Source organism: Anneissia japonica, unplaced genomic scaffold, assembly GCF_011630105.1.
Source record: "Anneissia japonica isolate Jap-2015-1 unplaced genomic scaffold, ASM1163010v1 scaffold287726_len2788222_cov184, whole genome shotgun sequence".
Lineage (NCBI taxonomy): Eukaryota > Metazoa > Echinodermata > Crinoidea > Comatulida > Comatulidae > Anneissia > Anneissia japonica.
The window spans coordinates 2,307,802-2,320,835 of record NW_022705125.1 but is presented as its reverse complement, the minus strand read 5'-3'; the positions used below and the strand labels follow the sequence as shown (position 1 = coordinate 2,320,835).

Genomic DNA, 13,034 nt, shown 5'->3' with positions numbered 1-13,034 from the left:
ATACATAAAAATATTTTTAAAAATTTAATAGTTATATAGCCAATTAATAGTAACAGTTTATTTCAAATATTACATAAACATTGCAACACAGTACTAATGCACACCTCAAATGTTCATAATAGAACATCAAATAACTTACCTTTGTGAACGATGTGACAATCCCTTGTGGAACATTCATTCCATTAGAGACGAGATGCTGAAGGGTAAATCCCAGACCTCGTATACCACTTGTACATATTGGAATCTATGTAAACGGAGTAGAGATTTAAATAACTGAAATTAATCATTATTGTTGACTGTTCCATCATCAATACTGTGTACATTAACCTTGTAAAGAATATTACACTTTGTATTATATGGTGATATCTATTTTTGAAGACGACCTCCTGTTTTCACCATCAGAATTCCTAATTTTTGCAGTTCTTATGGTCTTAATACTTCATCTAGCTGGCTTAAAACATGGAGCCAAATGTAGGGCTAATCTTCCAAATAATACCATTTTATGGGCTTTTATTTTAAATGTTCATCAAAATCTTATTTCCCCGCATCTCAAACAGTGTTCATTCATACAGTTAGTAGCTTCATTTCAGCAGTACATTTGTGTCTTATGGACAGTCCGCACATAAGGCAAACATGATTGAAAAATAAACAATTTTTATGTCGCATGTATAATAAGACAACCTTTCCATTACTACCACTGTTAACATTTACCAATAAAATTCATGTTTTTATTTTCTCCTCCGTCTTGGATGTTTGTGGCAAAACTTATTGGCTAAATAAGAAGAGAAGACTTAATTTTTTTTTCTGCTCTCCTCTGACGATCTTAAGAAAAAAAAATAAGTCCGCGAAACAAGAAATAAAAAAAGTCTCGCCTAATAACGTATGTATGTCAATATGAGTTGATATCAGTTTACGAATATACCACTTGAGTGAACACTGTTTTCAAATATTTTGTATTTTGAAAGGGGACATGTTTTACCCGGTACCAAGAATGTACTATAATGGATAATCCAAAGAGAGAGTATAACATAACTTCATGGAATCGAAACCTGGAATACAACGATCTCCATGGTTCAGCGCACAAACATTGGTTAACCTGTTATAAAAAAATGTACTATCTTGCTCTATTATATAGAGACACAAGTTATATATGAATACATACACGATAAGATCTCTGATGTAGATTAACTTATTGATATCTGGCATGCCATCGCGAAACCAGCCTACTGTCGCTAAATGTTAAAATGAGTTAGCCTATTAGAAAGTGGCAATACTGTATACCTTAGTACAGAAAAGCCATAATACTTCTACTCATAACTTCGGAAATAGGAAGTAAATTTCAGTAAATGACCTATCTTTTTAAAGCTATTAATGTGGAGAATAAGAATATATTAAAGTCAGGCTCCGGAGAAAAATTTTTTTGATATTTTGTAGAACTGATTTTTCTAAGACAGAAAAAAGTTGTTTGACAAAAAACTGGGGAACAGTGAATGAGATACAGATTTTTTAATATTTAAAAACTGGGGGAATAAGGTGAAAAAATGGGCAGTTACGCCCCTTTTCCCCCAGTTTTTAAATATTAAAAAATCTGTATCTCATTCACCTCTCTTAGAAAAATCAGTTCTACAACATATCAAAAAATGTTTTTCCTCCAGAGCCTGACTTTAACAGAATAAGAATATATTAACAGAATAAGAATATATTAACAGAATAAGAATATATTAACAGAATAAGAATATATTAACAGAATAAGAATATATTAACAGAATAAGAATATATTAACAGAATAAGAATATATTTTAATAACTCAATTTTCATGTTTTGTTAACAGGTGATGGTTTTTCGAATGGCAAGCCTCATATAGATATCTGCATGCACAGAAGATTTTTTTAATAGAATAATCTAACATAAATGACTCATCTTACCCGGTCATTTGTTGCATTGGATGTAAGAATTTGAATAATTTTTGGTTGGTGTTCATCGGTTAGAATCCTGTCTGGGGCTTCTTTGATTGCTATTGATAAGGCAACGCTACGGCCATGCTGTAGAATCCAGTCACTGCTAACATCTAAACAAACAAGAATACAAAGGTATTTTAAACAGGGGGCTGTCTTTATTTGTATTATAAACAGGGGCTGTCTTTTTGGTATTACAAACAGGGGCTTTTCTTTTGACAAGCATACAGCGTGCTGTCTCTTATACACATCTAGATGTGTATAAGAGACAGCATATCATGTAAACGATATGTTGCATGTTTGATTCAGCAGAAAGGTCTCCATTGACATAGAGGGCGGTGATTAATTCTAGTGTATTTTATTGTTGTTTGAGTATGCTTAGAAATATATTTCATGCATTTAAATGAAAAAAAGAAAGCATGCTTTTTTAAAGAGTGCATGATTGATTCAGCTGAAAGGTCTCTATTGACATAGAGGGCGGTGCATTAAAATCTATTCTATTTTATTGTTGCTAACATGTTTGATATGAGCATAATTAGAAATATGTTAATAATACTCAGTTCGTATTTCATGCAGGCCTTTTTTAAAGAGTTTAGATGTTTAATTCAGATGAAAGATCTCTATTGACATAGAGGGTGGTGCCTAACAATATTCTATTTTATGGTTGCTATGTTTGAGATAACAAACGTTTGAAATAACATTGAACTAAATCAACTAAAGTCTAGATACAAGTCTTCCAAGTATTAAGACATATGTTTGAGCTGGTTAGAAATATATTAATTTATTACTTTGTGCATCTTCTCATTCTATGTACAGTACTGAAATAAAAAAGCAGCGGCCATTGTTACACCACTCTTAAACCAATTATTAATTCTGATATGTTATTTTTTCTAATCCAATCCAAACATACAATAACATGCATGCTACATGCTAGATTGGTTTAACGATGTTGTAACAATAGCCACTGCTTAAATAAAAAGTATCATAATGCAAACAATATTTACAATATCAAGATAACAAACACATTCATTAAAATCATGGCAAAATTTAATGAATAAATCATGAAGCATGCTATAGTTAAAATACATTAAATAATAAACAAATTAGTACAAAAATATATTTTAAAAATCTCATAATATTGAGAATATAAAAAAATGAATCATATAGTTAGTAAAAATATTAAACCAAAAAAAAAAATTCAGAAAACATTCACTAAGTAAAAACTTCAAAGAAGCCTGCAATACTGTAAAATTAACAAAAAAACAAAACAAACATACAATTTACAATAGTAAAAATATCAGACAAGAAATAAATGAATAAGTATGTAACAATGAAGATATCAAACAACTATGAAAACCGCACTGGTGGTAGAGATAGATAAATGGCAAAATATGTTTCCAATGAAGCTCAGTGGCTAGGCATTTGAGTTGTAAGTCCAATGACCGAAACTTCAAATTCCGCACATGTCACTATACATGTGTCACTCAACAATGCACTTTACCAACATTGTGCATTAATTCCCACGGGGACAGGAAATGAATGTTCTACTATTGAACGCATTAGTCTAGGCAGACGTGTAATAAAATACTCAAGAATACTCCCCCAGGGAATAGGGGATTAAGACAGGACATTGTAAGTTGACGATAATGGTACATATATGCAGCCAAGCACATCAGGACTTCTCATGATTGTGCAAAGCTAATCAAATGTAAAATTTTCATAATATTTATTATGTATTTTATGGGAAGACAGCGACCGTTTTAGAATTGATAGCATGTATGCATGAAGATGGGTGGAGTTGCGACACCAGGGATAGGGAGGGGGGGGAGAGATAGAATATGTATGCATAAGGGGGGAAATGGGTGGATAGAATGCAGAATAGAGACTAACATCTATTATATTCATGAAGGGTGATGGGAGAGTAGTTTTAACAAAGATAGCCTTTGTGTATGGGGATATATTGGAGAGACAAACAGTATTTAACAAGGACAGCCTGTGCAAAATAAAATGGGGAATGGATTTACTCTATATAACAAAGGATAGCCTACGCATTAAGGTGGATGGCCCTTTACTTTTCAAGGACAGCCCACATGCATCAGGGAAGGTGGGAAGGTATTATGTTTTACGATAGCCAGATGCTGCAAAAGGAGAGTAAATGGTATACCTTCTATATTTTAATATTGATATAACTTTATGTGTGTGGAAGTTAGAAAACATGAAAAATGCAAAAAAACGTGCGAGAGAAATTATTCTCTATTTTTAACAAATTTCGGTTCTATGGTTGAGTATATATATTTTAATAATTGTATACAGAGATGAGTTTTCTTACCTAGAAGGTGACTGCATAATATTTTCTTGACCTGTTCATCTGATACCACACGACACAGGGCTCCAACACAGCCAGCAGCTGTCATGCAACATACGTCCTATAAAAACAAAATCATAGTAAACTTTTTATACCAAAAATAAAACATTGGTAATCAAAATAAATTGAAGATCTGTAAATACAGTATTACAAATTCAATTTATAAGTAATCACATATGTGAGGTTTCACACAAAATGAGTGTTATGGTTATAAACTAAAAAATTGAGTTTATATTATATTTGGGTAGATCACATTATAAGTCTTCCCTAGGATAAGTAGATCCAGAGATGTGAGCATTTAAAGTTTAGGTGTATGAGAACCATGCTTTAAGAAAATCGGCCTAAAAAATAAACAAACCTGAATAAAAGGATAAGAATTACAGAATATGCACAGAGAACACTGTTTTAGTAGGAAAATTCAATTAAAAAATATACAATCATATATAAGTAATAAAAAACATTAAAATCAACAATTTGTAGAAATTTAGACTGTGACCTATTTTGGTGAATATCTCAATATGATTTCACCAACGATGAGTCTCATTTCGACCTCACATATAAACAAATAAATATCATTAAAACATAAATATAAGCTAAAGGTAGTGTATACTCCAAGTAGGGGCTGGCCATACTGTTCTCTTAATAGGGGTGTCTCTGAAAGGAGGGAGTTTAATGTATCTCAAACAAAGGAAATTTAAATATATTTTTATATCATTCACATTCTCTATTCTAAACATATTAAATATGTAAAAATCATTTTGAATATCCTAATATACATATCCTGATTTCAAGAAGCTATTAATAATATATTCATTTTCTGGAATTTCATTCGCTTCATGGAATCAATAAAGAAAGTCATTAATGAGGTTTTATAAGGAAATATATCAGGAAAAGGAAGTTTGGCAAAAGACTACGAGACATGCTTAAAAAGCTAATCAAGTAATTACAAGTACTGTACTAAGTAGCAACACAAACATGTATGCATATTGTTATTATTGTTATTTCTGTTGAAAGGTCAAAATTAAGCCAGCATATTTACAAACAAATGTTAGTCAACTTGGAAACTTTGATGTTAATAATTTGTTAAAAGAATGAGTGATTTGATTAGGATTTAAGCTATGTCCTTAATAACAGCAACAATAAAACAGCAATAACAAAAACAATCCACTATAATAAATTGAATATATTGTACTACGGATAACAACATTTTAAGTAGGAATTTGACCCAGTTTTAATGTCCTTTAAAAACAATAACAATAACAATAGCAAAAAAAAAAAAAAAAAAAAAAAAAAAAAAAAAAAAAAAAAAAAAAAAAAAAAAACAAAAACAATAATTTCAACAGCAACTACAGTAACATCAACAATAATAATAATATATATCGCTAGTCATAACAATAACAGTACAAGTAACAACAGAAACAACAATAATTATTACATATTTAATACATTTCATTTAATATCACTTTTTATTGATAATGTTAACTATACCAGACTAACTTAATTAATAAAATACAAAATACTTATATTTATATTCAGTAATCATAATGGTTTTACCTCTTTACTTGACAGCAATTCCAGCACAGTTTCGGTAATAAGTTTCCTAATTGGTTCCCCTGCCTTTTTACCTGCGTTAGTAATTACACCACGAAGTGCATGAAGCATGGTTACCCTGTAAAAAGACAGACTTTAAATATCAGATCCACCGGAGGGCTGAATTTGAAGTTACGATAGTTAAGTCAAATAATAATAATAATAGTCGATCTTATTTTACATGCCAAATTGTTGTCTTTTCCATTAATTAACAATCTGTAAGTCGAATTTTATCTAAGTCAAACAGTATTTCAATGGCTTTTTGGATTTGACTTACGCAAGTTCAACTGTATTAAAAAATATGTATCTCATTAACCATTATCAAGTTTTTCATCAAACATCCTTTTTGTGTCTTAGAGAAATCTGCTGTACAACATATAAACAAAATATTTTAACAAGGTAATTTTTAATTTAAAAAAATTGATTAAGTCCACCAGAAAAGAAGCAGTAACAGTGTTACAGCAACCTGTGTTTTAATACATTTTTTTTATATCATTATTCTTATAAAATGCTAAGTATTAAACTGACATTACAATTATGACCAGTTGCAGGTAGATTATTAGAATGTTTGGAGAAAAACCTTTTACTTATATATTACCAGGGATACCCGGGAGTCTCCGGGAAAAGTCCCCAGCACTCCCACAAGCAAGGAAGAATCACCCGGAAAATTACTCCAGCATCCCCAGCAAATAATATGCCACTTTCATGTTTTTACTATACAGCATTATCAATTGTATCCTGTATACTAATGAGGTTTGCCATGCACAACAAAATAAACTTATATGTGTTAAGCTCATTTAAACAGATCTCCCGGGAAGTAATTTCTTCCAACTTGGAATCCCTGTATTACATTAAAAACAACATTTTAGCAAAACAAAAACCAACTTTTATGTAGCGTCTGGGAACAGCAAGCAAATCCAGTACAGTTAGACTCTTAAACCTTGAGAATTGAAACCCATGTTGCTTGTTACTTATATTTTTATTCATATTTTTATATATTAAACCTTGGAAACCAAACTTCATGTCCTTATGTACATGACAATAACATGAATCTAAACAAATTTATATATAGGCTTCTTCCCTTGGGTTAGACATTATATTTTATGTCAAGTTTCTCTACTTAAGTCCTCATCATTCTCTGATATTTTTGCCAGAAGCCATACAAAATGTTTGATCAGATTATGTCTGAAGCATTATCTGAAACAAGTAATACATATCATACATAGTTTGATCAAACTTTTTAATGTATCAGATAGGAATGTTACTGTATTCACCCAGTTTCAGTCTCCTACCTTATTGCAATATCGTTTTCACTATTCTTTATTCCATTGTGAAGTTCAGTGAACAGAGGGTCCACTCTTGTGTGGATTACAACTAGTTTTCCCAAAGCGGAACCTGCTTTCAGACGTACAGCACGATTTGGATCATTCAATGCCCTTAGGAACGTTGTTTGAAGTTGGGGTAGGAATGGTTTCAGCATCATACCGACCTAACATGACAAATGAATAAAAAATGTCATTACAATGTGACAACCTAATATAAATGTGGGTCTATCCATGTAATCCACAAATAAAACAAGTTAATTCAAGAATCCAGTACATCTTTTGAGACAAGTAGGGGGTACACCGGTGTACTGGTCCATTCAGCCCTGTTGTAGACAGAAAAGTATAGGTGGTACCTATTTACCGGGTAGCTGAGACGAGAAGAGTCCCTTGGAGGAAAAGCTGGTAACTGTAAGAGCTAGTCCGCACCTCAAGCACTTTAGAGACCACTTTGGTATAAAGCGTAATGCAAATCTAACTAAATTACATTACATCCTCTGTGTGGAGTTTATGGAGGGCTTATAAATGGGGGACAAAACAATTTAATGTCAGTGAGCCTGTATGCCCTCTCAGAGTTAAGTAAAAGGTCTAAAACAATGCAAATTATTTGAGGGGAAAGAATATACTTTTTGTCAATTATATTTGTTGACGTACCTTCCCAAGTAGTAGGGCCAACGTATCAAGCACCGCAACTTTCACGTTCCACACAAACCTATCACCGAGAATCCTGATCAGAGGACCTGTGATATTAAGTACTTGAGGCTTGAGGGCGGTAACGCTTGTGAAGCGAATCACATCACTCAGACCGCTAGCTGCTATTTCCTTTGCTTCTTGAGGTCCATTTAAGATACCTTCTCTAAATATAGGTAACACAGGTGTAATTCCCTATAAATAAAAATAATTATAAAAATATCATCAAAGAGGATATGAATGAGTTAAAGCCATACTAATTGCATGTAATAACTGACGTGGTTACTTGAAAGATATTCACTACAACAATTCTCCTTTCACTATTTAACCATGACTTAAACTGTGTTGTCCCCTTCTATTCATTGGTTGATAACAAAACAAAAATACAATAAAAACGCCTCCCTCAAAACCCCTCTCAACAATAAAGGTTCTGCGGAGTTCAAATAAATACAGTATATAATCATGTTTAGATAATTAAATAATCATGTTTATTTTGTATCTAACTTTTTAATAAATCCTAAGGATTACTCTGGAAATAAAAAACAGGTGTACACTGAAATTACACTGGGTTACTTACCTTGCCGGGTAAACAGAATCCAGGCAAGTCCTGACCCTTTATGTCATCTGTGGCATACCTGATCGCTTGGCGTAAATTACCAATATGTTGTAATTGCTCGGTGGGATTCAAAGTCTACAGACAAAAGAACAAACAATTAGATACATCAGCAGTAATGTTGGCAGTATATGGGTAGATAGTTACTTATATACTTACTTACCCACCCTCTTTCCCTCACAAAGATTAGAAGTGATACACTTAAAAAAAGACGATTACTTAAAGTGCAGATCTACACTGCACTAAAACACATGGTTGAAGCTAATTATCAAGTACTGTATCATTAAAAATAAAAGATAGATGATCATTTGGGGCCTGCAGAAAGGTGGTCTATAATTAGAGGTGGGCTTTAATTGGAGGCGACATTAATTAGAAGGATACCTTTATTATATTTTAGTATTTTTCTCATTAAGATTGGTTAAATTGAAAGATTTCCCAATCTCTTGAGCAATGAGAAGAATCACTTTGCCAAAGCTTTGGCCCTACCCATCATGGAAATGACTAGCAGGAATTTGACGACTTTGGACAAGAAAAAGTTAAAATGTAACAAGAACCTATACATATATCCACATTCTATGGAATCACAATGCTATACTGAATATTAATGACTGATTGATTATGATATTTTTTGACTTGCGACTAAATCTGATCTTGGCAAAATAGTTAGTAGTATGATTGATTAATTAATACACATAAAAACATTGAAACACATATGTAACCACAAAAAAAAAAAAGTTAAAACAATCTTACAAGAGATATGCTTAAGAAAAAAATATTAAGCAGTAGACATGCATAGGAATTTTGTCAATTTTGTATAAAAAAAAAATTAACACATTAACTGTACACATTATTTCTTAAAAATGAACCAACTTTATTAACTCTACCCATATTGGATACAGTTGTTAAGGTCCCACAAACATTGGCTGTCCTACTCTATATATACTACATACATTCCATGCATACATGTTTACAGAAATTGAATAAATTTTGGCATACACCCATTAATTCAAGTGGCAATAAAATCAATAAACATTCCATCATATTTGTGAGCACACTGGGCACAACATACAAGGAGCTTTGATCGATGTGTCACAACACCCAGCCCCAAGGGTCTGGCCTAGAGCTATTGATCAACAACAAGTCATTATTATTTGTAAATTTGAGAGTAAAAGGTGTAAATAAACACTGATAAATCAACTGCTAGAAAAATAAACATACACATATTCTTTATACAACACGTGTATAAACAAAACCCTTAGGAATAATCATGAAGGTATAACCTCCATGGAAAGTTAATACTACATGAAATTTTGTTGAATTGATTTCTATTTACTATGGTGACAGCCTGGTAGTTATTTGATATTTATTAGTTTAGTGTCTGACAGCAAAGCACACATATTATTAGAAAACATTCCCTTTGCCAAGGTCACAATAAATATAATGCAATAGTCCAGGTCAAAAAACTAGAGCAGTCACTCTGGGAGTGCATACCTTCGCCCTGTGCCGGAATACCAACAATACACAGGCAGTGTTATGATGGGCAAAATTGCAGCATACCCTCAAAGTAATAATGGAATCGCATTTCGTATTCAGGCACGTTATTTTCTTGAGTGCTGCTGCATACCCTCAAGAAAATAATGGAATTGAAACACAATATTTAAGTGCTACCTGAATATGAGGGGCGATTCCATTTCTTATTCTCAAGGTTAAAAAATAAAATTTCCTTGACCTTGTCTTTGAATGGTGTCTTACTTTGATTATTATGTACTATTCCATCAAATTTCAGGATGAAACATTCATTAATTTTTGTGTAATCTTGCTAACAGACAGGGGTAAATACATAACCTCCTTTGGTGGATATAAAAATGAGTTTAATGACCCCTTCCTCCTCCCACTTGCTGTAGGTTTATTCCTGTAATTTTAAAAATATTTCTCCCTAGGTATTGCAATCCTACTTATTACTGCAATAGCATAATTATGTCTGTAATTTTCATATTTTTCTACATTGACAAGTAGAGACTAAATTCAGTATTTGTAGCCCTAAGACGACGTAAACAAATTTTGACAGCTAAGAAAAGGATCTTCCATTCCTTTTTTATTAAATGAGGTCAGACAAAAAACAAATTTCTTTTTAACTTGGACTTAGTGTTAATGTATTCTTTACATCATGCTTTAGAAAAGACTTTTCCAAGTTGTCAATCAGGCCTTGTAGTTAGAGAGTAAATTTAGATTATAATTCCCACGAGTGTGATAAACCACTGCAACACCTATTTTCATTATATGCACTTGCCAATATTTGTGGAACCTTGGCAACTGTATCCAAGGTGGGCGGGAGCTCTTTGTTAAGGTATATTTAACAGGAATTTCTGTGTTTACTTGAAGTGATATTTGAGTAGAATATCCAAGTAAATGTAACTTTCAGCTTTAATACACAGCTGGAACCAATTCCTATACACGTGTTGTATGACTAACAGAAACAAATTGTTTATTATTACCAATATCCCTACTTAAAATGGTTTTTTTTCGCAGACATTTCAAATAAAAATTAATTCATTGGGTACTTAGTCATTTGGTTTGCCTCTAATGATAAATGCTTTTCTGATATTATTAAACCTGAAGGGCTTATTTAGTACAAGGGGCTATCCTCCCCTAGGACCTGGCATATACAGTTTGTACACATGTGAACAGGTTGGTAAATATTGTAAAACCTGTAGGGAGCTGACCTCTACCATGTGTAGGAAGGCTAAAGGCAATATTTGTCACATAAATCTACTGTATAAAATTACTGTTGATAAAGGGTAGTTTTACTGTTGATAAAGGGTAGTTATAGTTACACAGGAGGGAATACCCTGGTAACTTAGCCATTATTGATTTTTTAGGATAGACTAAACATAGGAATGATTATCTTAGCCTTCTAATCCAGAAATTTCAATAACAGGTGAAGTATGTATTACTTACTCGCGCAAAAATTACCGGTTTTACAGTAAAAGTCTAACCTTAACAACAGCATTGAGGGCATTCCAGCTGCTTTCCAAAACGGCCTGATCTTTATCTTTAAACAGTTTGATGAGGTCCCGCATCAACTGAGGTATGAATTCAGTTAAGTCCATTTTGCCCTTGCTGCAAATGACCTCGAGGAGGACGACCGCTGACCAGCGTATTCCGGAATCCTCATGTTTTGTGGCCTGCAGAAGCTCGGTAAGGACGACAACCTGCCCGTTCTCGTCAACCACTGATAGTACAACAGCTTGGCAGTATGCCAGCTCCTAAAGTAGACGTTTCTTTTTATTAGAAAGTATCGGTTCAAAAGAGCACCAAATATGTTTAAAAGTTCTGAAGTTTTTAAAGAGATCAATCTACTGGTTTACCCCTTCTCAGCATATTATGCTTTCTTTATGTAATTTCAACTTTTTTTGGTTTACCTTGAATATAAACTGCAACAAAATGTTGATACAAAAAATTGCATAAATAAAAATTAAACTTTGAATTGTTTATTTAAAAGAATCACAAATAAGTTATCAGAAATTTAATGGTTACATGCAAACTATGGAAATTCCATTATTTATATATTTAATTTTAATATAATTTTGATATATTGTTTGAAATTTGTGGAATAAAGTCATTCATGCTCTTATTCAAATAAGCTAATTAGTAGCTTGAAATGCGCATGCTCATATCAAAGTCATTCAACATAAACAAACATACACACAACATACAGTAGGTATATGTTGATCGACCTTGAGTTATCTTTAATATGGGCATCTGCAGTTCAAACTTTGAATTAGCTTATTGGCACTGACCTGCTGTTCCTCTTCCGTGCCCATCTTTTGTTTGAGGGCGGATAAAATAGCTGGTAGGATACGTGTCAGGAACCTACTCAGACTTTCGCCGGCAACCACCGAGAGAATGGACAATGCTTTAGTATTAACAGGAGGCTGTACCAGCTTAGGGACGAGGAATGGCAGGACCACGCGGCTCTTAACCGCCATCACGTTCTTCAGTCCATCCAGAGCGTATGCACCGGTCTCTTCGTTATCTAGTTGATCAAGTAGCGGAGGCAGAATATCGTCTAAAGCGCGATTTCCTATAAATGCAATTTTTTAAAATTTCAAATCTTCACAATTAGATGATATTAAACATATACCACCTATCAACCAATTCTTAAAACATATTACATAATTCATAAATATAAAAGTAAAAAGATTTTACATATTTATAAATATAAAATAAAAAGTATTTTACATAATTGTTTAAATTTTGCGTACCTTATATTTTAAAGAATGAACCGTTACGATATAATTTATTTAAATCCTGAGGCAAGAACTAAATCAATAAATCTTCTTTTCCATAATGTTTTTGATCAACTTTCTTATTATTTTGAAGTACTTACTATAAAAGCTCATTTTTAATCAACTTAAATACATTAATAGAAATTTTTTAACAGTTTAATGGATTTCCAAGATAATTTCAAGTTTCCAATTACACCTGACTTGGACGGC

General features: G+C 32.4%; 1 protein-coding gene across 1 annotated transcript in view; it reads right to left on the bottom strand.

Annotated features, from left to right (window-relative positions):
* LOC117105338 (eIF-2-alpha kinase activator GCN1-like) overlaps positions 1-13,034 on the bottom strand; it is a 72,386-nt gene that overhangs the window by 27,897 nt on the left and 31,455 nt on the right. The window contains exons 38-46 of the mRNA XM_033246459.1: positions 12,336-12,619; positions 11,532-11,801; positions 8,500-8,613; positions 7,887-8,117; positions 7,203-7,399; positions 5,875-5,989; positions 4,285-4,381; positions 1,926-2,068; positions 140-244 (exon numbers count right to left, since the gene is read on the bottom strand). Coding sequence (XP_033102350.1) covers positions 140-244; positions 1,926-2,068; positions 4,285-4,381; positions 5,875-5,989; positions 7,203-7,399; positions 7,887-8,117; positions 8,500-8,613; positions 11,532-11,801; positions 12,336-12,619 — 1,556 coding nt within the window. The remainder of the gene's footprint in view (positions 1-139; positions 245-1,925; positions 2,069-4,284; positions 4,382-5,874; positions 5,990-7,202; positions 7,400-7,886; positions 8,118-8,499; positions 8,614-11,531; positions 11,802-12,335; positions 12,620-13,034) is intronic.